Source organism: Fundulus heteroclitus, chromosome 24 (assembly GCF_011125445.2).
Source record: "Fundulus heteroclitus isolate FHET01 chromosome 24, MU-UCD_Fhet_4.1, whole genome shotgun sequence".
In the NCBI taxonomy this organism is placed as follows: domain Eukaryota; kingdom Metazoa; phylum Chordata; class Actinopteri; order Cyprinodontiformes; family Fundulidae; genus Fundulus; species Fundulus heteroclitus.
Genome location: NC_046384.1, coordinates 23,139,957 through 23,165,686, shown reverse-complemented (window position 1 = coordinate 23,165,686; position 25,730 = coordinate 23,139,957). Strand labels below are relative to the sequence as shown.

General features: G+C 39.3%; 1 protein-coding gene across 2 annotated transcripts in view; it reads right to left on the bottom strand.

The window, feature by feature from the left end:
- Positions 1-25,730, bottom strand: part of LOC105936510 (inactive dipeptidyl peptidase 10) — a 94,921-nt gene that overhangs the window by 29,543 nt on the left and 39,648 nt on the right. For both annotated transcript variants that reach the window (XM_036127945.1, XM_036127946.1), the window contains exons 4-7: positions 6,505-6,599; positions 4,111-4,185; positions 2,033-2,085; positions 1,866-1,947 (exon numbers count right to left, since the gene is read on the bottom strand). In XM_036127945.1, the coding sequence (XP_035983838.1) occupies positions 1,866-1,947; positions 2,033-2,085; positions 4,111-4,185; positions 6,505-6,599 (305 nt within the window). The remainder of the gene's footprint in view (positions 1-1,865; positions 1,948-2,032; positions 2,086-4,110; positions 4,186-6,504; positions 6,600-25,730) is intronic.

The following is a 25,730-nucleotide window of genomic DNA, read 5'->3' as shown; positions in this document are numbered from 1 at the left end:
ACTTTTCACCTTTGGTTTATGATTATGACCAATTTAAAATAAAATTAAATAAATGGTTTCATGGTCCCTGGGAGTTTTCCAGGACAAAAGATGGCGTCCAGAGCTCAGAGGGCCTGAATACATGGAGGGGATAATTGGTCTGCACCGCCAGCTCCTGCTGGCGAGGAGGTCATTTTTATTTCCTTTGGTTAAAGAATCTTTTTTATTCACAGATTTCATTTAAAAACTTGAGTTTTTTAAATTTTCTTCCTATCAACAAACCTGACTGTAAGGTGTTAGTGACGGCATTGTGTTCAATTACCCCTATTGTGTTTCAATGGTCTGATCAGCCATTATATACAGTCATATAAAATAAATCTGAATATTTGTGAAAAGTTTGTTTCTCTCAGTAACTCAGTTTACTAAGGGGAAACACATTATATAGATGACCACAGACTGATGTTTAAAGATTTATGTCTGTGTTATGGCCTCACACCACTCTGTCCGAGTGGTGTGAGGCCATAGTGACTTCAGAATAATAATTCTTATAACAGTCTGTTAATTATTTTTTCACCTCCAGCTCATAAAAACAACATTTAGCATTGGAATATTGTACCAGACCAATAAAAAGCTAAAAAGTTTATGTAGAAATAGGGGGCTTAATGAAAAGTATGTTCATATCAGCACACAGGTTGTTGATTTTTCAAAAGGAACTTTTAATCTGGCAAACAAGACCCTTAGAAATGCATATTCTAATTTATTAAATATGACTTTCTACCCTATGTGTTATTTCTCTGTTAGGTCAGTTTGTTAAGTTAATGCCAGAGATATGCTTTTTTTCTTTGACCTCTTTTATAAGCTCACTTAGGTTAGGTTTTTGGAAATAAACCTTTTTAGGTTCAGATGAAAACCCAATTTGTTTGTAATGATTCCTGTGACTCCCCCTGCTTTTTCATCCCCGTCCATCACATGGGCAAAGTTATTTCAAATTGAGAGGTAACATCAGGAGGTAATAAATCTTTCTAAAAAGTCAACAAAACTGGACCCCATAAAAAGTCCCACTCGGCAGCAGTGTGCTTCAGTCTTTTCATCATTACAGTGGGGTGATGGAACACGTTCCTTGGGGCTTTCAACCTCATTTATTCACGTCTCTAAAAGTAAAAGCGGTATTAAAATAAAGACAGTTTGAAACCATAAAATATAGCTTTGGCTTATTTTCTTTTTGTTTTTACTGCAAAGACTGATGGTTGCACATTTCCACAGAGTATGGAATGATTTTAGTGATATTCTTGAATATAACTGTTATTAAAAAATCTGATGTTCTGCATTTCTTTTTCTCCAGAGATGGGTAATAATAGATAATAATGAATTGTTTATTAAGGAAAATATATGTGATAACACTGGCGATCCTGTGATGTCAATGCACTCCAAGGGGTATTTGCATACCCTAAAACAAATCGTATGAAATTAAAAAAAATTCAAACTTTACTGTTGGAAAAAAAGTGCTAATTTTCAGTTTAAATAAATGATGTTAACATAATTGTTTAGAATCGTTATTGTTTACTACACAGAAACTCCGTTATAATAACTGATGTAATTAGTGTGTAAGTTTAAAGGAAAGTTTTTTTTTCTGATGCAGCACACAAAGTAAATTCATTAAATGTGTTGGCTAAAATTTCTTGGCTCAACTAATTCTTCTCAATAAGCAGTGTGGGTTGGATGCAATGCGGACATAAACATTAAACCTCCCAGACAGAGGATGTAAACAGACAGTATATATATTGTTCAGACAGAGCGACATGATTGGAGCAGATCCCTCTGGAGAGACTCAGGCTTTATAACAATAACTGAAGCGAGGAGAGAGGGAAATGAGGGAAATGTCTCACCAGCTGCCGTCTCTGCCCTCCCCAGGCTGCATGTTGGAGCACAGAGTTTTGAACCTCCGGTGGGTTCAGCTCCCACAACTCCCTGAAAAAACACAACAACGTCAACAGGCGCCATCTGCCAGCTCCATCCCATGCGAGCGGCGCCAGGGGAGCCAAAGCCGACTCACCTTGTGTCTATGTTGTGCACGGCATAAGACGCCGTGTATGAGTATCTGTACACCTGCAAGGAGAGCAGAGACAGTCACACAACGCAAACAGTGATAAAAGATTGATGCTTTTCGATATAGGCCTCTCTGAGTACACAGAACGGCAACAGCTAATAACCCTAAGACGTCCAGAAAAGTAATAGCTTATGGCAGAAAGCGAAAACACTGCATTCAAATCTGATTCTCTCAACTTCCTCACTGTGAGAGGATTCATCCACTAGAAGCAAAAGCTTCAGTTCCTGCCTATACTTTCCATAATGTAAAATAACCATATTTGACTTATACAGAAAAGCACGACCTGTGACTATGTGTAGCTCGTCTTAACCTTCCTTCACAGAAAAAAAACAATAAAAAAACTGCTTTGAACTCTCGATCTTTTTCATGATAATGTATAAATCAAAGGTAGAGTCCACCAAGTGAGACCTAGTGGCCACTGGCTTAAGGACATGGGCTTCTGTGTCAGGTTAGTGTTGTACCCCAGGAAAAACAGAATTCATCAGCAACTTATTAAAAGCTTCTAGAAACTCAGGTTAAATTAAAAAAAATAAAAGGTTTTAAAAAGTGGTCTAGTGTCATTCAAGTTAAAAAGGGACTGTAGGCACCAATTATCCCACTGACTTAGTCACAAATTACCATCTCTTAACATATTTATTTTCTAACTCAGTAAATAGATTAAAGAAAAAAAATTAAAGAAAGCTTTTTTTTTTCCTGACCATATTTTGGTGTGAGATTTTCCTACTGTTGAGTTACAGAAACTTTTTTTTCTTAACTCAGCTTTTGCAGCTCATGTCCACTGCTAACTAGAATCTGTCATGCTGTGGGATTTCTTTCTTTTTTTAAAGTTGCTAAAATTACTAAAGCTGCCAGAGTGTGTCAGGGACATTGTGTAATCCTAAAACAGAAAACTTTGCTTAAGAAAAAATAAAATAAAAAGACGCCATTGCAATTTACAGCAAGAAAATCTAAAGTGCATTTTTACTGGGATGGCTGTGGCCTAGTTAAAGTCAAATGTAGATTATATATATTCAGCCACATTTTATATATATATCAATTGAGCGAAGAAGAATAAGAGCAACAGGCAGTTGTTTTTGCTAAAAGTTGCACAAGCAATGAAAAGGTTTAGGGGGCGATTATTTTGTTTCGCATATAGGGCCCATTTGGTTTGGATAGTTTGAAATCATCCTTTAGAAAATAACATTTTATACATGAAAGAAGCTAAACTGAGGGCAACTAAAAGCTCCAGGAAGAAGTGATTCTCTGTTGCTAAAGCAACGCGTGAAACTGGAATTTAATTAATTAAGGCTAAATTTGAGGTGCACTCTTCCTTTGAAAGAGGCTGACAAACCAAGAAATTATATTGACAAGGCAATCATTAGAGAGCATAATGTGGAACACACACACACACACACACACACACACACACACACACACACACACACACACACAGATATCCTTCGCTTTATCAGCAGCCGCAGCATTTCTAGATCAGTGTCTGCAGCGTCAAAATCAATAGAAAACCTTCACTGTCAGGAGAAAGGGAAGCCTCCTGCAGGTTGACTGATGGCACAAATACTACAGAAAAACCTGCTGTTTAAAAAAAAAAACAAATTATACAAAACAAATCTACACCTGTTCAGCGCAGGTGGTACAATTTCTTCCCACAGAGAGCTGTGCTCATGAGTGCCGCAGCGAATTCATTCATCCCCTCAAAAATCCAAACTATCAGAGCAACCCTTCGCCAAAGCAGAAAAAAATCACTTGTCAGAAAAAAAGAAGTCTGTGAATATGAATAGAGACATCACGATTGGGTGACGTGTGTCTGCGCGCGCACGTGTGAGTGATGGCACCGCAGGGTGTTTCACAGGAGAACAATGGGAATGCCAATCTGCCAGGACATAAAACAAAAGGTGAGGAGAATGGCTGATCACACACAGGATGAACTCCAATCACGGCTAGTGGGAATGTAATGATGACAAAACCAAAACACCAGCTGGTATTCATGCCATCTTTATGGCGATCAGCCTTCATTTGCAGCTCACCTGTTTGATATTGTATGCAAACAGCGCGTACTTCAGGTCTGGAGACAGCGAATACTTTGCCACTTTAAAGGAGTCCTAAAGGAAACAGAAAATCAATAAATATTGCTTTAAGTGTGATAAATTATTCTTGGAGGAAAAACATTTCAGAATAGATGTCGCCGCAGTTGTTGTTACAGTTAAACCCAAAATGACACCCATCCCTGGCCCAGTTAAGGTTATAGCATCCTTTTTGTTTTACCAAAGGTTCTTCTGACTGGTACAGCCAGAGTCCTGACTCTATGGATGGAACTGAATAACAAGCTGGCCTTCAAACCCATCATCTTAAGAGCAATGGAGACATGCAAAAAGCTTCACAGCAACTATAAGAGGGGTTTGATTATTGAGGAGGCAAACATTAGCTTTGATGTGGCATTTATTTAAAGACATTTTTTCTAATTATTTTTCAAACTAACATTTTTTCAATATTTTAATAAGAAAAAAGATCCTAATAATTAATTTAATGTGATAGTTTCTAATAATGTTTTTTTGTCTGCAGTGTATACATAGAGTATATATAGAGACTCTTGCATTTTCAGATTTTTTTTATTTGTATGTAATATTTCAATCAGGTCAAAAGTTCAGAGGCACTTCCATCTCTTATGCCAGTGTCTGAAACCAACACAGCAGCAAAAGCTAACTGTTCCGCTAAAACTGAAGGCACGTACGTCAGGATCCTGTTTATGGACCTTAGCTCAGCCTGCAACACCACCAACCTGCTCATCATCAACGCAGCAGCGGTGAAAGCTGGGTTGTCGCGCAAGTCTGTGCCGACTAGCCACGAGCACCATAGAAGCTCTGTAGACGTTTCTACTTGACAGGGACGCATTACATTCTAAAAACACTAGGGGGCAGTACTCAACATAACCAGTGGACATACGGTAAACAAGAGAAGAAAGAGTTGAAGTCACACACCCAGCATACTTTGCTTTACTGAATAAAAGCTGATTGAAGTATATACTGTGGGTTGTTGTATTAGACTTGATTTATGCCACAAATAATGGAAGTCGTTGTTTGTACCTACAAACTTGGCCAATAAACTCACATATGGCCAGGGATGGCGCGATTGCATCAGTTCTGGTGCGCACACCCTTGCTGCTTATACTCAATGCTGTTCAATGCGTCTTCAGGCTGGGGAGCATTTTCTCTCGCTCAAGAACCATGAGCACCGGCGCCCCCCAGGGGTGGCGTCTCTCCCCACTCCTAATATGTCTATAAACAAAGGACTGCACCTCCACGGACCTGTCTGTGTGATACTCCTAGTTTCCCAGACAGGTTTGCAGATAACACCGCTGTCATTTGTCTCATCCACAAACCATGACAGTGCCAAACCGCAACACACTATTAGGTCTCCAGAGAGGTTGCACTATTCAAACCTGCCTTTTATAAACAAAGTGAGCATATCTACACACAAACGTATATAGCTTATTGTTCTTTGTGTCGTAACCCTAGCTTCCTCAAAGTTAGACATATTAGTAGTTATTTGCTGTGCACAGTGAGTGAGAGTGCACGCAATCTGATTCAGATTCCAAAAGCCCTAAATGCTTGAGGAAAACAGCAGCAACATTTCAAGACAAGGTTCTCAGCGGGTACAAGCGGTTGGTTTAAAATTCAACAATCTTACCTCCAGCCCTCATTGGAGCAGGGTTTACAGCTCTTCAGTAATTCTCAGTGAGACGTGGTGTGGGTGAGATGATGATACAAGAGGGACTGATTTGTTTCAGTACACAAGGATTATGGAACAGTAACAGGATTAACACGATGCCACCAGAAAACTGCTAAATTTAACCTCCCTTTGACAGAAAACGTCAATTATTCACTGAACGGCAATTTAGGATGTGAATGTATATTCCTGAAGGTAATGCAGCTGAAGTTAATGCTGATGAGAAGCTGGATGATTCTAACATGTCACATGGCACTTTATGTGTCATTTATTGCATTTATTTATTGTGTATTATTTTAAATATGCCAAAATAAATCTTATTCTAAAGCCACACCATTAGTTATATATATATATATATATATATATATATATATATATATATATATATATATATATATATATATATATATATATATATATATATGTTTTGCCTCCTGCATTTGTGCTACCTTTCACCTTTGGAACCTCTCTGAATTTTTTCAGTTTTAAACTGAGAAAAATGTCTTTTTCCTTTCATTAGAACTGTTACAAAACTTCTCAAGACTGCATTGAATAAAAATTTCAGCAGCAAAAAAAAACAGAAAACATTTTATTAATCCTTGTTGATGCTTGTGTGTGACAACGGCTAAAGAGATTAGCCACTTTAGCCAAAAATTATGACCAAAGGATAAAAAAAAGCAGCAATTATTACTTACAAATGTGGTGTTCATCAAAATGATCTCCGTCTCGTTCAGGACAAAGTTGAACTTGACGACATGACCATCTCTGTTTCTGTACACCACCTCTGAATCTGAGAACAAATGCAAAAAGATGGAAAAATATGTAAAATCAATTACAGGAGGAGCAAATAATAATTATAGCCTAACTTTGTGCTTTGAAAAGTCAATACCAATACTCTTAGTAAATCAACTTAAGCTACGTTCACACTGCAGGGAAATGCGACCCATATATGTCTTTTTATGGCAGTGTGAACGGCCCACTTCTGGTCTTTTCACCCCCAGGTAAATCTGATTTGTGCCACATGTGTGATACTAATTCGGATACGTATTGGATATGTTTCAAAGCGTCTGCAGTCTGAACGGTCATGTTGCCTTTTATCCATCCTTCACATCATCTCCTGTGATCTTTAGAAAAAGATCTGTCTCTGACCACACATCCACACCCAGCAGTAGCAGCTAGCACTCCATAAGAGACCGTTATCAATAGCTGTGCTGCTTTCTTCTTACCTTACTTCGTCTTGTATGACGTGGTCTTAATATTGTCACCTCCCTTTACTTAACAGCTTTCTAATAATAACAAGGAGAGATGCCGGAATTTATCCTCATTTTTATTTTTTTTAACAAAACTTTATTGAAGACTTCTAGAAGCCATTACATTCACCATTACTTCCGTAAACAGTGCGCTGCTGTGTGACATCTCCTTCAGTCGTTTTACCGTCATGAACCGTTCAGACAGAAGTCTGATGACGGTCGGATTTAATGGTGGTATGAACGGCCACCTCAAATCAATCTGATTTCAGCAAAACAAATCAGCTGCAGTGTCCTGATGCCAGAGTGTCATGCAGCCTACCTGTTGTCTGTCTTTTTTTGGGCTGACTGTGTTCCACCTTCTGCTCTGCTCCACTCTGCTAATTAGTGGAGTAGCTTCATCTGCACTGACTCTGATTACTACAAGTCGTTTCACCTGGGAACCTGCCTACAAATACCTGCCTTTCACAGCCAGTCAGTGCCAGATTGTCTTCTTGCCTTGTGTAATTAGTTGGTTAGTGTGCACTGCCGGCCTGACATGTTTTTTTTCTCCTGTGTAATGATTCTCTGCTTTCCCTCACTGAATACCTCACCAGCTTTCTGACGCTGGTCACAACATGGACTGTTTTCTGAGTCATGCCTTGCCCTTTGGATTGTTCTACCTATTCTGCTGGATCTGTCGAGCATGATAACTGCTTGTCTTGGGGAGCGCCGCTTTGCCTTCAGCCTGTTGATCCATCAACTATCTGTTCATGCAGCCACCTACTCATCCTGGTCTATTTTCTGTTATTGCCACATTTTTGTTTCTAAATAAATTGTTTAACACCATGTCTTAAATATCAGGTTCCCTGTCTGAGCGTTACAACTCAGTTGTTTTGGCAATATCAGATATGGTCATAATTGCTTTGAGTTATATTAATTCTGTGGGGGGGGGGGGTTGTCTGAGAAAAGAATAAGATTAACAGGTTTTTAACAGGATCTATAATGATTTATCTGCATTTTTTTCAAACACAAATTAAGCTAAACTTGAAAAAGTATACAGCATCATTTAAATAAATGATCAATCCTCCACTCCCATGCTTAAATGAGATGTTTGTGTTGATGCAGATTCCTTACTCTAAAATTGAAATAAATCCTCTGGGATCTTTCCTCCTTGGGAAGTCGACAGCTGTATGAAATGTTTCCCCCAAGAAAATCATCTCTCTCAATTGTGGACTTAAAATTGTTGCAACCAATAAACCTTCCCAGATTAATGGGCAGCAACAATTGCTTTTGTGATTTAATTGCTAGGTCTTTCTACAGTTGGCATGGCATTAACACACCTGCTCTTTTGCTCTTAAATGGGCTAATTCTTTCTTTCTCTGTATTTTTCAGATTGGTGTTGCCTATTTTGTTACATAATGAGAAGCCCATACAGTGCCGTTGCTGTTTCCTTTTCACCTTGTTGTTGTGTTCACATGTGCCTGCTACTTTCATCACAAAAGGAAAGTAACTAAAGGACACCCCCAGCCCACCTGAGTGTCTTGAAAGGCACTTCTAAATAGAACGTATTATTATTTTATTATTAAATGGGCTAATTATGGAGCGTTGCATTTTATTAATTTTGTTTCACCTTTTCATCTTGGTTTGCATTAATATACACCAATAGATTTTCCTCTTAAAAGGGGTGGTTATGAATTTATGCTTTTTTTTGGTTTGTTTCTAGGCTTCCTTCCTTATTTCATAACATCATCCGCTGCCCATGAAGGCCACTGTTGACGCCTTTCCATCTAGGCATTGTGCTTTGAAAAAGATTTATAATTTTTCCACCCTTAAAAATTTCGGATCATGAAACCTTTTTATTATCTGACAAAGGTAACCAGGTAAATGCAAAAAGTAGTTTTCAAACAATGATTTATTGTTTTTAAGGGCAACAACCAATCCAAACAAACTCGCCCCCCCCCCCCCTTACATTTTTTAATTAACTGTAATTAACCACATTCTTTGAAAAGCTGAGACCAACTTTAAACCCAGGCTTGATTACTGCCACCTGTATAATAAAATCACAACACCTAAAAATAACCTGTCTGACAATATGAAGTAGAGATTACTATTATTACTATTAGGATCTCAATGCTTGCAAAAATGACATCAAAAGTTGAAAATGCAGACCTTAATTTCAGATACAATTTGCAACAGTATTGTATTGATATGACAGTAAAAAAACCGGTGAGAATCATTTGAAAAAGCATAATGAATACTGTGATCAGCAGGAAAGGCTTCCCAGAGAATACAGGAGTGGACTTTATAAAGAGTCCCCCTCTCTAATTTCCATTTGAGCGTTAGTTCAAAGCCTGTCAATTTTTTTTAGCTTCTGCACCGACTGGCCTCTCTTTCCATCAGAGGTCGTACAGCAACCCACACACAATGTCCTGGATCTGTCTCATCACTGCCCGGTCCTGTTGCATACAGCTGCATGGAGGGTAATGATATGCAGCGAGTAGGGAACTGATTCATGCAACTGCACTGGTCATCTGCCGGTCTTATTATTGAGAACAAACCAGGTTCTGTTTTATTCAAAAAGCACAAGAGCTCCCACATGGAAACCTTCTCCGAATCTCAACGAACATGTGGATAAACCGGGATTGGATGTCAGTAAAGAGGACACGAGTCTGTGTCTCTATCAGTGAAGCTGATGTTTCTCTGATTTTCTGCTTGACTGAGAAAGTGGTTTTCTCAGAGTAAAATCTGACAAAAAAAAAAAAAAACCTGAAGAGTTATCATGCCTCTGAGTTCTTAATAACAGTTACATGAAACCCTGACGGTCCTGATGTTTTGTCAAGTTGGTTTAGGTCAGCAATAAGATCCATTTTTATGTTTCCTAAACATGTTTTGGATATGCAACAATGCAAATCAAACACCCACCTAATCACCTCATTTCACAGCTTTAACCTGCATTCTTATCCGCATATTTCATGCAGGAGCATTTAATACGGAACGAAATGGGGATTAGTTTTCAACTCCGAGTCATTTTCTGTCAATTTAATCCTGAAGCAGCCGCTCCTTCTTTCCCACGTCCCTCCTTTTGGAATCTTGGATCTCATTTCCGAGAGAATTTGTGGCTGATTGCGGCTGAGAAAATCACTCTGCTGCCACGTTATGGGTTCAGGCTGGGTGTGCGCACTAATGGAGCTGGAAAGAAATCCAACATTGTTCAGTAAGCGGCAGAGACTCATAGTGAGGGTTATGTGAAGGACACCTCCTATTTAAATGCATAAGAAGAAATTATGACTTTGCTTTGCTTCTATAAACATCTTTAGTGCCAGAAAATCTAAGCGATATATTTTCTCTTGAGTCTAGAGGAGATTAAACGTGAATTAGATCAGAAATTAGCTTTGTATCTGCATTTAAACATGTGGGTCAACTTTGCTGCCCTGCTGATAAGCCTCATAAGCAGTGTTTACATGCCCACAGATCTGTAATCCCTGGTAAAGTGTTAAATCGAGCTGTTTCAGCAGATCCTTTAAGATAGCCTGTTTTAGCTCCCAACTGCAGGAATTAAGCTGCCTTGAAATGCAGGATTTGTTCATCCAGCGCCGTGAAGAAGCATTTGGCTTATTACAGACTTCTTCCACTTTAGTATTTGTCACTCTTAAACGTCTCAGATCAAACTCATTTTAATACCAGAGAAAGGTTTTCTGCCATAATCACCAGTTTAGGGGCATGCTACAGCATCTCAATCAGACTTAAGTCCAGACTTTCATAAGGCTACATCAAAACCCTCAATCTGCTTTGCTTCTTTTTCTGAAATGCTGTTTTTGCTTTACAACCACATGTAACTGGACCCTGACCCTACAGAAAGCGCCACTTTTGTCTCCTCAGTCCACAGAGACCTTTCCCAAAAGGCTTGAAGACCATCAAGTTGTTTTTTCTGGCAAACCAGGCTTTGTGTTGTTTTGTTTTTTTGTTCTATTTTTTCTTTTGGCCAACAGAGCTGTTTGCCATGGATGTAATCTTTGCCCAGTCCTCTTTCCTATAGTTTAATTATGAACCTTAACTAACGCTAGTGAATGCCAGATGTGTCAAGTAACTAAGTAAAAATACTTTGTTACCTTACTTAAATTTTGGTTATTCATACTTTAGTGGAGTAATTGTTTTTTAGCCTACTTTTTACTTCTACTCCTTATATTTTCAAGCAAGTATCTGTACTTTGTACTCCACGTATTTTAAAAATCGTCTCACTCCTTCTATTATGTTTTAGCTTGTTTTCGTTCTGATTTGTAGGAAGCAGTACTACACCAAGCTGTTTGCCAACCCCCTCCCCACAAAAACTTCAGATGAACAAAACGTAGAAGACGAACATTGCATTTTTAAGATTTTTAGTTATTTTCCTTTTTGTATTTTTTGACTAACCGCTAGGATTAATCATACATTTTGACAACACTGACTGCCAGTGGTGATTTCTCATTGGATAGTAGGGAGGCTAAACCTCGCCTGTAAATTTTGTAAAATAATTGGTCAAATATGCATTGTTAAACTTCACAAATGTAGTCTTTAAACTGCATTTAATGTGCGCTAAAATGTGCTTTATTTCATGAGTTTGTTGCGCATTAATCAGCTGTTGAGTCTGCTCTCAGATGCGATCACACCTCCGCTCTGGAATAGCAGGACGCTGCCTGCCAGTCTCTATGTGAAACCCTTGTTGAGGTTAGAGCCTCCGTGCATAGGGCATTCCTCAAATGACGTCAAATTACTAAATTAAGACGCATGCATCGCGGCCATCTTGTGGTCGCACAAGCAGAGCGCTAGCACTCGAATAGTTTACTTGTTTGAGCAAAATAGTGAACTAAATGTGGCCTCTACATTTCCTCGGTCGTAAGATGCCAACACTTTAACGTCCAGACCTGATAGCAGTGACTGCAGCATCTGGGCAGGTAGGCTACCTTTATTTGGCTTTTTCTCAGCGCCTTTAAAACTTCATTCAATCCATGAGGGCTGTTCATGTGAGCTTCAGTATTGCATTTAGTTCCCTCCTTCTAAGCGGCTTTAGGCTTGGTTTTCTCTAAAGCCACTTGTAACTTTTGTGAGTCGGCTATTGCGGTTTCTTGGGGTTGTTTCTGGAACGTGAAGTCGCTTTTTTGGGCTGTGTTTTTTCAGAAAGAATGCCCTTGTCTGGTTAATGCGCCACGCAGCAAGAGAGCGGGGCTCAACCCCCCTCACCCACAACAATTTGTTTATGAGCAGGAAAAGTCCCGGTGTGGCTAAATATCAGCTAAATAGGTGCATTTGTGATGATTAGAAGCGGCATGTGGGGTTTTTCCTGCTGGTCTTCCGCCTCTTTTCATGGATCAAGTCGATCTTTCTCACACTGATCATGTGTGTGTGTCTGTGGGTGTGTGTGCGTGTGTGCGTGTGAGGAGGAGACAGGGTCTGAGTGTCTGATTACAGCGGGATGACTTTAAGTCTATTTTCTGTAATGAGCTATATAATAAATTAAAACATATGCCTGCAATGATACATGTATTTTTTTCTTAGTATTAGTTGTAATTCTACGTAGATTCAACGGGTTTCTTTCTGGAGTTTGAGCCGTTGTGAGAGAGGACAGCCTCTCCTACCTTTCTACCAATACTGCTTTCTTTCTCATTTTGAGCACTCTACATTTTATTTCAACCATTTCAGCTGTTCTATGCTGGGTTTCTCCATTGAAGCAGTGTGAAATGACGCTCCTGGGACGTCGTCATCTTCCAAAATGATTAGTACTGCGGTTGTTGCCAATGTAATTTGCACTCTTCCTGTCCGACCAGCCGGGAAACCGTCTGTCTCAGAAAAAATGTGACATCATTTGAGAACTACCCCATTGAAGCAGCCAAGCGAGAAAGTAGGGCCCAGATTGGAGAACATCATTTCTTCACTTCCAGTGAGGTTAAACCTCTTAGGGGGTCTATTGGGGCTGAGGCGGGCCGGGGGCGGGTCGTGAAGCTGGCCGCTTGATGCTGATTGGCAGAACACGTTAAAAGATTTTTGACTGACAGTGGCCAGACAGGGGAGAGTTTTCCTCATGAGACTCAGACGAGAGAGGAAAAGGTGATCATTCAATCAGAACAGTTGTCTTGAGCTGAACTCTTGCCGTGGTTTTTTGGAGTTTATTATTTCAGAGCGCTTCACAACAGCTATTTTCACCCATTGTACACACAACATTGTAAATAAATTACAAAATAACAGCGTTATTGCACCGTTTGCGTCTTGTTAATGTTTTGTTTGTTTGTTTCTTCGCCATTGTAAGGAAGGAACTTGTGAGCTAGCTTGTAGTTAGCCCAGCGAGCTAGCTTGATGTTAGCCTAGCCACAATGGCAGCAATGTTGCTGCTAACATTGTAAGGCAAGGCAAGGCAAGGCAAATTTATTTATATAGCACAATTCAGTATGTAATGGCCACACCTGCAGCCACACAGTCGGTAACCTCACAAACCACTTTTTCACTTTAAGTTTGCACATACCGAAGTATAAATACATTGATTTGTTTGGTTTTTAGTGTAACAATGTTAGAGTACATTAGTTCCAATTGTAGCGCGCACATTTGGTTAACTTTTGTATATTTAATTTTGTTACATGCTTAACATCCTTTTGTTTTCTTTTTTTGGTGTTGTGGGGAGTGCCTTCAACTGGGCTGAAGCAGAGGACTCTGGCTGGCACACTCCAATCCCTGATTGACTCACTGATTGGGTGGTACCATCTGGAGTTCCACTAGGGGGGAGAAGACCATGGAGTCCTTATTTTAATTCTGTGGCATAATCTTTCTTTTGCTTTTGTGATTTGTTTATTTTGTTAATTTTTAGTTATTAGTCATTTAAGTTTAATCCTTAAACCAACTGTGTTTAGTTATCTTTGTTGTTGCGTAGATGTTCCCTTTCCCTCTTCCTCAGTGTGTTAGTCTGGTCTGATCAGCCAGTATTTAAGCCCCTTTGTTTGTTGTATGTCAGGTCAGTTTGTTTGTTTGAGCAGTTAGTTTGAGGTTTTTGTTATGTTTAACTTTGATATTTTTGGCTTGAGTTAGCTTCTTTATTTGACCTCTTTTAAGGGCCCTATAATTATTGTTTGGAATCTTTGTAACTTTGGGGAAATAAAACCCAGTTTTTTGAAAGTTACAACTGTGTCCTCATGCTTGACCGGCTCGGTCCCTCACACAGTACAAGGACAATGCAAAGTGCTTTACATGATTAAAATATAGCAAAATAAAACAGAATAAAAGCAAGTAGGAATAAAATGTAGACAGAAAATAGAACAAAAAAGTGGTGCTTCAGTTAACTAGAACAGTTGAAGGCAATCCTAAACAAATGTGTTTTTAATCTTGATTTAAAGGAACTCAGGCTTTCCGCACCTTTACAATTTTCTGGAAGTTTGTTCCAGATAAATGGAGCATAGGAACTAAATGCTGCTTCTCCGTGTTTGGTTCTGGTTCTGGTTCTGCAGAGCAGACTGGAGCTAGAAGACCTGAGTGGTCTGGAGGGTTGATGCCCTGATAACAAGTATGTGATGTATTTAGGTGCTAAGCCATTCAGTGATTTATAGACTAACAGAAGTATTTTAAAGTCTATTCTCTGAGATACAGGGAGCCAGTGTAATGACTTTAGAACTGTTTGTGAACACTCTTTTAGGGAACAACCTTTGAAAGTCTTCCTTATGAGCAAAAACGTAGAATTCCTTCCTCAACACCAAATATTGGCTTAGTTCAAACGAAGGTTAAAAGAGACAGGTCATTTCAACTCTCCTGGTACAATAAGGCTAACTGGCTGACAGGGAGTACTGTTACAAATAAAATGTATTGTTGACCATGTCTTTTGATGAAACCATCTCAGGCATGTGTTGTTTGGTCAAAGATGTAGTTTTCAGCTCTGAATAATTTTGAAAGAGGATACAAAAAACATGAGCAGAGCAAAGAACATGTGGTTTCATGTACATGGTTAAGTTTTTTGGGGAAGGTCAGGGTTGAACATGCTATCAATGAAGGTGCGTGCATTCAGGTAGTAAAACACAATGAAACAGTGGGAAAAAAATAGGGCCGTCTTTTATCTACTCATTGATGTTACTTCTTTACCTGGCCACCAATAGCTGGCATTCAGGGGCCACGATGAGGTCATTGAATCAGCCAATAAAGGGAATTACAGAGAATTTACAAAAACATTAGCAAAATATAACTCTGTCTTGGCCTCACAACTCCAATCATCAGCTGTGTTTTCTGTTATGTCTCATTCCATCCAAAATGATCTGATTTCTGCTATTGCTGCCACTGTTTCTGATGAGATCAAAAGTGAAATTCGAAGTGCCCCATTTTTTGGATGGGAGGAGGATGAAACTACAGATTTATCATGCCATGCACAGATGTCTGTCACTGTTCGTTATGTGGATAGTTCAGGAAAAATACAGGACCGTTTCATTGGGTTTATTGATGTGTCAGAAGGACGAGATGCTCCATCTGTGTTAGAAGTTTAAAGCCACAAGTAGTGCCAGAAAAACTAGTGGTCCAAACTAATGTTAGGGCTTCGGTCATGGCTTCTTCACTTAATGGCCTGCAGGCCAAGGTCAAAGAAATAGCCCCCAGTGCTACATTTTTGCATTGTTATGCACACCAACCAAGAGTTGTCTCAGGGTGCTAAATGCTTGCCTCAGTCAAGATTATTTCTTGCAACTCTCACTGGGTTTGCCACTTTTCTTGAGTCTGTAGGGTGTCCAAAACTGGCCAAAAATGCTCCCACCACATGGATTTTTACATCTCGCCATGTGAGCACTATGGGAAATAATTATGATACCCTGCTACAGGTTTTTGAAAAGCTTGTATCTGAATCAAACATGGATGATGAGATAATAGATTGTGCAAAAGGGTACATAATGAAGATGGGGGACTTTGAGTTTGTTTTCCTTTTGTTCGCATACAGGCAAATCTTCAGTGAAACTGATGTTGTTTTTAACATTGTCCAGCAGAAAAGGTCAGAAGTTTTCAAGTTGTTTGTTCAAAAGCAGCAAATCTCAAAACAGACCCTCAAGATGAGCCCATGAGAAAGCGCCAGCAGTCAACAATGCATGACGCTCAGGATCACTGCAGAAAGCTGGACATGGCTATCGCTAACAGAACAGATTTCAAGGTGTTTTTCAAACTTAGAATGTCTGCAGTGTCTGGAACTGGTCAATCCAGGGTAGTTTTGATTAAATGAAACAAGTGTTTCCAGAGCAGGCATTCCAAAGTGTCCTGAAAATATATGTATAATATATTTATTTCATTCAGGGAGACTAAAATCTGAACTTCAAGTTCTATATTCAAATTGTGACTTGCAAGGGAAGAGAGGAAAACTGTGGAACTTTTTGGTATTTTTTTAAAGACGTGGAATTAGATGGTGCAATGTCACTGCTGTACAAGCTGTTGTGTTTGGTTGCCACAATAGAAGCTACATCAGTTGGTGTAGATGCAGCTTCTCTTGCTTTAAAAGAGTCAAGTCATACACATGCAACACAATGGGCCAAGAGCGTTTAAGTAAACTTGCTCTACTGGCCATTGAGAGGAAACTGGTCAAATCACTGGAAAAGATAGTCAGCTGGTATGGCAGGGCCATAGACAATTTCCTGGGAAAGGAGAGAAGGGTTGATTTTGTTTATAAGTAATGAGTTTTATATGTTTCAACATTCGTTAATGCAATATGTTACATTTGGATTTAATTAACATCATTGAGTTTCCCCTGTTTCAGAGACCAGCAGCCGCCACTGCTGCCTACTGTTGTGCCATCAAGCCATGAGGAAAAATCAGAATGGGTTGTAAGCAAAGGAATTTCACACTGCAACATCCACACAGAGACTGCCTCCCTCAGCAGGGTGCCCTGCTACGAAGCCAGGCTACATCTCACTTATCTTTCTTCTTGCCTGTCGACTCTCTAGGAGAGGTTCCGCACTGGGGAAACCAGCCACCCATGAGAGCATCTGACTCACAAGCATCTGCAGGGTTGACCAAGCTGAGTAAAATGTGCTTTCTGTGAAACTCATTTCCTGCTGCTACGCAGCAAAGGGGGGAACTCTCATCGTCCAGAGGACCTGACTGGACTCAGAGAACTGCTGGCTGGATCGAAGCTAAGTCTGCAGTCTAACTGCGTAACCAGATGCCGGAGTAAAGAATCCGTCTAATACTGAAACCTTGTTTTGTTTTTCTCAGGTGTTGCAGGCCCAAGTGGCTGGGGAGAGGGACGTCTGGGCCTCCCTACTGAAGCTGCTACCCCCGCGACCCGACCCCGGATAAGCGGAAGAAGACGGACGGAAGGTGTTGCAGTACTTTTGGTACGGTGACCAATCCTGAGAGATAATTCCCAAAATTATTAGAGTTTTATCCAGTTATAAGGTTCCCTGTAGCATCACAAGTCGCACTGTGTTATTTTTTTTTTTTTTTTTGGGGGGGGGGGGGGTGGGGTAAGCCAATTGGAATAAAAAAGCACCATGTAAACACACCAATCGGAATATTGTGATCAGATTAAGCTCAATCGGAATGAAATCTGAATGGGACTGCTGGTTTATGCCCATTGACAACCAATAGACATGCATGTAAACGCTTGTCGAGATCAAGTTATTCTGAATGTGGCAGGTTGACTTGAGTGCGCATGTGTGCCCCACATTAATATGATGCATTTCTGCTTTGAGTGTCAAAAATATGTCAGGAAGCAAAACTGGCTGTGCTCCCGATACAACATTTCTATCTGAGACATTAGAAGAGCTCAAAATAACTATTTATTGAGTAATGTTTCAACCGTTATTAGAACCTGGTTCAAGCCCAGCCTGCGCGCTCGAAAGAGAAACCAACTCGTACACTACTGCTTTGTTTGCTATTTTTTGTTGTTCAGCAAAGATGTAAATACTTCTTCTTCGGTGGTTTTATGTATTGTAATTTGGTAACTGTGCATATCAGAGTGGTTCTACTTTGATTAAAGCCAGGTGCATATAAACCCACATCATGATCGTGATCGATAAATGATTGTGTCCATATAAACGGTACAATCCAATTATTTTGTATGTTTTAATCTGAAGACATTTCAATCCAATTGTGAAATTGTGTGCATGTACACATTACTAGAGTCACATGACCAAAAAAAAAACACCACATGGCTTCCCCTGTCATGTTTTCGGAAAAAGAACCGAAGCATTGAGAAGAGCTCGAGATGAACAAGGCTTACAGGATAACAGGAAAAAGAAATAAAGAACATGGCGAGGAAGACCAGAACAGGGTAGATAGATGGAGGACCTAACAATGAGTGTGACAGAATGAAGTGAAGACAGTTAGCAGGAAAATTAACTGGCAGGACGACATTATTTTCAGATGTGTTATTGCTCAAAAATGATGAGAATTTTCCCAGTTTCTAAGAGAAAAAGGAGAATAATTTAGGTTTACATGTGCTTTATTTCAATGTTAATACAGTATTGTCATATTTTTACTTTTGTACTCTATATTAATATTTAATTTCTCAAAAATATTATACTAAGGCTGTTAATTTGGACAAAAAATCCAGAATGTAATGACAGGTACTCTTCAAAAACAGTTTGCTTCTACGTATGCCAAAATAAATAAATATCAAAACATTTAAATCAATATTGAATCGATATTGAATCGAGTCGTGAGCCAAAGAATCAAGATTGAACTGAATTGTGAGGTTTTTAACAATACGTAGCATTAAAAGTGCTGCTAAGAGTATTACAGTCTAGTTTAATCTAGTTTTAAGAACTTCAAGGTGAGACATTTAACTGGAGTAATGAAGGCGTCCGGATGTCCAAGAGGAGTCTATACCCACCTGCTGCCATGGCCAGGTAAGCTCTGCTCATATAGCTTCATAATTTGCAATTAGGACACCAGTAGATTGTAATGTAAGGCTATCATAGCTATTGTCTCCCAGTCAGAAATGTGCAGCTGGACTGTGAGACCACCAGTGAAGAGCTTGTTCACCTTTACGAACAGAGGATGACCTTCAGACAAGGACCTGCAATATTTTCAGAGTGAAGCACGATCTGCTACCATCGAGTGTGTAGCTGTCCTTTCTCCTGGTGATTATAGGACTTGGTAGCTCTGCATTTTTCTAAGACTTTCTATCCATTATCTAGTGAATTTACCAAGGATCTGAGGTGGATTAAGTTTCCTGTTGCTGTTCTTTTTACATTTCTCATACATAATGCATCAGCTGCAGGTCTTTACTGAGCCCTTTTCTCTATTGTTTGTCTAAACCTTATTAGCAAAAACATCCATCAAGCCAAATTAGTGCAAAACTCATCTTTAACACATTTTCTCCATCACAACAGCGTCTGGATTTTTTTCCTTTCCTCAGCCAAATTCCTTGTAAATGACTCAAAGCAAACCCAATAAACTTCATGAATAACTTACTCGTGCACATTTTAGGGGTCAGTCTGTAAATACACCTTGCGCATGATGCTGATCACCTACTATATGGTTCAGAGCACCAAAGCATCCACAATACTAATGATAACAGGGAAATCAAGCTGGTAACAAGCAGCACGGACTAATAGAACTAAATTAAAACCTTCCAGCTTTTAACATTAACACAATACCAAGATAGAAAGTCTTGTGGCTTAAAAACAAGACCAAATTATCACCCCTACACCAAGTGAGTTTGACTATAATTTAAAGCAAGTAAATTGGGATAATGTAACAAATGAGTTAAACTTAAACCAGAGTGCAAATAAATTTGTTTCCATATTAAGTGACTTCACAAATGAATATACAAAAACTTGGACTAGTACACCAAAGAAGTATTTTCTTCCATGATTTGTCATTTTATGAAAAAAAAAAAAGACCTAGCACTCAAAAAGTCTCATTTTGAGTGCTAGATCCATTTTATTTATACTGGACTTAGAAATCAAGTCACAAGAGAGCTGAAAAAAGGCTAAAACTACATACTACACTAAAATGATCGAAGCCAATGTTAGTAGTCTCAAACCTTGGCAAAATGTAAATGGATTACTTCCAGTAGGAAAAGTATGAGCTGCGTTAAATCTAAACTAATGATCTGTCAATTGCAAATGTTTTTAATAAGTATTTTATAGAATCAGTTCATGAATTAGTAACTAAGTTTAACAATTCACTACCATTCCAGAATGGAGCTAAACTCGATAATACTCGTCTCTTTTATAATAAAGAGGTCTCAAAATTCTCAAAATGTTAGAATAGTGATCATAAATATGAAAAACTCCACGTCAAATGACATTTACAATCTTAAGACTGCCTTTATCAAAAAATCATCTGAGTGACTTATTAGAACCAGTTGCTCACTTGGTAAACCTCTCAATAGGGACAAACAGGTTCCCACAAAGCTGGAAAACTGTTGTAATTACACCAATCCACAAATCAGGAGATAAAGATCTAGCAAGTTATAGTTACAGATAGTTATAGCCATCCTCCCTGTAGTCTTAAAACTTGTGGAGATAATCATCGCAGAACAATGAACAGAACATCTTGAAATGAGGCAACTGCTGCATCCTTATCAGTTTGTCTTTTATCAAAAGTACTCTACCAAAACCGCTAATGACAACTTGCAAAACAAGTTAAAATCTTCACTGGACAACGGCCATGTTGTCAGGACAGTGTTTCTGGACTTGAAAAAAGCATTTTTTGTGATTTTCATGCTGATATGCAATGGTCCACAGTATCAATTTAAAATGTCATCTGCAGCTATGTTGTGGTTTCAGTCCTACTTGGAGGGAAGGTAGCATGGTAAATGACTTGTACATCACTTTAACTAGTCCCACAACCCCAAAGCGCTTTACACTACAGCCAGTCACCCATTCACACTCTGATGGTGATGACCTGTGTTAGTAGCCACAGATGCCCTGGACAGAGGCGAGGCTGCCATGCATCACCACCGCCAGCAGGTTGTTGTGCCAGTTCAGACGTGACAGAAAGCGGGCATCGATTCGGGACGTAACGGACTGCGTTACCCATGATGCAATGTGGTCAAAATGGCCACCAACTCCCATCACGCAACACGGCAAAATGGCCGCCGATCAAGATAAGGTTGCTATGGTGATGGCTATAAAAGCCGATCACACACGAAAACCTTCCTTCTTCCCTGGCTTTTAGCCAACCCGAGAAGACACGCACAGCTGATTCCCACGCCACGTGTTCGAGTTCCTCGCTGGACCGAGATTTTTCGACGCAACGGTTATTCCCTGCTTTATAACAGGAGGTCGACTTAAATAAGTACTTTTAAATTCCCTCTGATCAAAAGACTGAGAGACGCCGCATCTCCCAGTGATCGAAGAGGACCCCGCTTTGTCTGGCCAACAAAGCGACTGACTGTTGAACCCGGAGGAAGAAACGAAGGAGCTTCTTCCCCGTGCCGCTGCAGCCTGTGGACAACTGCGCTCGTCAAGGCGCGTCCAGAAAGCCACAACACTCGGAGCGCTCCGGACCAGCCCCGAGGCACCTCAAAGTAACGGGGTTTTTCCCCTTTTTATTTCTGTCTCACCAACAGGGTGTTTAGAAGTGCCTGGGCAGGCGGTAGAACTTTGTAGGTGTTGGTTAATGCTTTTATTCCACGACGAAGTTGGAATTATTTTGCTGAACATTTTCTTTGTATGTGCATGCATTTTACAATTGATTTGCTGTGTTGATTTGTGATCCATTAAGAACCCCGCCGTGGGTTACCGCTTTATTCCTTTCCATCTTCTTCCCTGCTTCCCCCCTCTCTCTCTTTCGCTTCTTATCAGTTTAATTTCTTTGTCCGAGCTCAAGTCGCGGGCTTTGCTTTAAACTCCCAGTTAGCTGCCCCCCCTCTCGAAGCGAGGCATTATCCCATCAGCGTAAGCGTGGTTACGTCATTAGGACCTCCCCTCATACGTCATCGTAGCAGCCATCTTGGGAGGGTGACGTGTATCTGAACTGTAGGTAGCTTAGCTGAACTAGCTTGTGTAAGACATCAAAGCGTCCAGTGAGATTCCCGAAGCTGTTCTGTCTATCAATGCTGATATGTGAAATGCCGGTGTTTCGAGGGCGGTGTTAAACAACTTTGAGTTAAGTTAAGATCTGCTAACCGCTCATTTTAATCCATTGTTTATTTTGTTTTGTTCTTTATTTCCACATATATATTTTGCATGTTTTAGTTTAGTAATGAGTAAGAATCCCAAAGTTGTGGAATCAGAGAATTACTGTAACAGGGAATTGCTTTTGGTTCAATAAAACCAACCACTGCGGAATAGACATTGTTTTGTGTTCAGTCCAATTCACAGTTACATGGTTATTCAGAAATCAGAGCTAACCTCCTTTGGAGTTAACATCTGATATTAATACAGAGACAATATCATTGGATGGTGATAAGGAATAAGGATTTAAACTCTAATTGCAGTTACATTGGGGTTCTCACAGCCTGCTGGATAAACCTGGTCGGTTAACAGTCCAACCTGATCATTTATTCCAGCATAAATGAGTTCATAACAGCAAGTTAACTAATGCATTAGTGGTATAAATACTTAGAAGCTTATAGCTAACATCACCACCATTTGAACTATATTTGTTATAGCGGAATTTTGAGTTGAATGATTTATTATTTAAATTATAATACCAAATTATAATTAATAATAATAATAAGCATATTCAACCAGCTTATGGCATAGCAAGGTAATTTGGGTGTCTTGCCCAAGGACACAATGACTGAGACAGTTGTAGCAGGGGATTGAACTGGCAACCTGCCAATTGCAGGACAAACTCCCTAACTACTGCGCCACTGTCGCAGCAGTGTGTAAGGGTTGTTGCAGTCAAATCAGAGCTTGTTGACTGTCAGCTATATGCTGATGACACAGTTATTTATATGTCAGCCAAAACCCCCACGTCGCTTAACAAAGGCCTTAGTCAATGTTTCCAAGTAACTTCAATCTTTACATCTGAGTTAAAGAAAACTGTTTTGATATGTTTTTGGATCAAAAAGTATAAAAGGTCAGATAGTGCCATTCTGGTCAATATAAATAATCAAATGGAAATAGAAGTAAATAAATTTAAATATTGGATATTGTGCTTAAAATGTCAAAGTCAAGTAAAAATCATATGTAAAAAGATCAAACCAAACCTGAACTGCTTCCGTTTTATCAGAAGGGAGTTACCTCATCATGCCGCCCGTTGGACTTGCATGCTGTAATTTTCTCACATCTTTCATACTGCCCTACAACATGGTCTCAAGCTTCTCCCTCTACACTAAAGCCGGTTATTTCTCTCTACAATTAGTCCGTTAAGGTCTTGGATAAGAAACCTATAAGGAGGCATCATTGTGACATAATAAAGAAGTATACGCATTTTTACCTTTGAAAACTTTATAAATTTTAGCACACTGAAATTAACTTTTAAATGTGTGAATGATCATGTCTCGCCTCTGTTTTCTTCTCTTATTGTCAGACGCCATAGCCCACTTTTATAGAAGTTATGAGCAGTGAATTAACTTCACTTTATTAGCAGCACTGATACTTTTCCCACCTAAATCCCATGTAAGCAGAAAAGGTGTAATTAGTTTTTCCAGTAGCTTCACTGATGCTCCTGGAAACTTTTTCGTTGATTAAAATAATATAAAGAACAGAAACAGTAGACTGTGCAGACTTAATGCAAAAAGAGCCCAGGTTGAACAGGATGTGCTAACATCCGGTGCTATTTACTGAGATCATTTGAAAATGTCAGTCATTTTCCTGATGTCCAAAATACTGGCAGGAATAAAAGGCACTTTCAATGGTTTTGGTTTTATTTCTGTTTGTTTCTGTTATTTCACTGCAAGTGGTAACATTTAAACTGGGCTACTCAGTTTGGGCTTAAGGATTTAATAATGTGCAATGAGCTAATTTGTTTAGCTCTTATATTCCAATAAACCAACCTTTAAGAGATTTTGTTTAGTTTTAACGTATTCCATCATGACGTCTATTTTGGAGGCATAGCTTTCTGTCAGCATGGACCATTGTTCAATCTGTGTAATTTGTTCCAATGTTTAAAAACCTTGGGATCTAGTTACGATCACAGGTTTTAATAGCTCCCATTGTTCAAAAGTTAGTTCTACCATTTTAAATTTAAATTTCAAACTAAAACTAAATGTGAAAACTGCATTATCAAAAACTCTAAGTTTTTTGATTGCCCATCAAACACAGGGTCTCAGAGACTCTGGGAAACTTAATTCCAACCACCAGAAGGAAGTGGGAAATATACTTTACGTCTGCACAAGAATCTTTTTTAAAACTATTCTTTTGTGCTTACTCAATGCACAAGTACGACGTGTGTTCAGCCTGCAGACTGTAATTGGTTCATGACATCTTTTAACACAGAACAGTTGCCAAATCTCATAATAAATTTGACAGCTACCTTTTATTAATAATTAATAGAAGTCAAAATACCCTATAATATGACCAGTACTACTAAAATCAATCATGTTTTGGTTTTTGTCTGGATTCTCTTCAGAGTATGTGGTGTAAATCAAATCTTTGCTCCAAACCAGCTGTGTGAGGTCAGGTAAAAGACTTGGGCTCTGATGCGTGATTGTTTTGCTCTTTTTTCCTGGCAGATATGGTGTGAACCATTAATTCTAATAGAGTTTGACTCTTTTTTAACAGGACTGAAATCCCCAAGCTTCAATCTCACTGCTTGATTATTTTTCTATGATTAAGTTTTCAAAGTCTGGCTTGAACGCTTTCCTACTGGATATGTATTACGCTTGGTTTCCTGCAATTTATGAACAGCTATTTGAAGAAATATAAGAAATCATTTATTCGCGTCCCTGGTTCTGTTAAATGTCAGTGCAGCCACCACTGAGGTCCAACTTTGATGGTAAAATAAGTCTAAGGTTGTCAAGAAATGCAATTTCCATCAGGGACCTGTTCCGAATTAGAGCTGCAGTAAATTCAGAGCCAGACCTCTCTCGTCTGCACAGCCTCTCAGCTTTCATCACACCTGATGGAAACTACTTTTACACCACACAGTGCGTCAGGCTGCAATTTCCCCCATTTCATCATCAATCTCAATAAAGCAGCTAATGGGACAGCTGACCCTGTAGGGCTGAAAACAAATCACCACAGCTGCGTTACAGCTCGAGGTGGCTTTCCTGCAAGTTTAAACAAGTTAGACTGAAGATGAGTTTAAATAATAAAAAAAAAAAAACTCATTCAAGTAAATGTCAATTTTGCTAAAAAAAATAGGGTGATCATAATTCGATAAGTAATAAAGAGGACACTTGTGACCCAGTCGTGAAATACTTCCTGTTTCTAAATATTTAAAGTATGCCTTCTCTGAACAGTTAAAAAGCAAACTTCTGATGGCCTTTCATAAGCCAGCAAATACAAAAATGACTGAAATCTGGAATTGAATAATGACAGCAATTATGGCTTCTCCATACCTGTAACAATAATAGCTCACTGTTCGAGTCCTGCTGTACAAATAAATAAACAGAAATCTGAATTAATATCCTAAGAAAACAAGAATTCACCTGTCTTTGCACAGTCCTTTCCATTGTTTTAGTCTGTTCATCTTTTTACACATAAATTGGGGCAACAGTGGCACAGGAGTTAGGGAGTTTGTCCTGCAATTGCTAGGTTGCCAGTTCAATGCCCTGCTGTTACCATCTCAGTCGTCATGTCCTTGGGCGAGACACTTGACCCAAACTGCCCCCTGGTGGTGGTCAGAGGGCCTGCTGGTTCTGATGT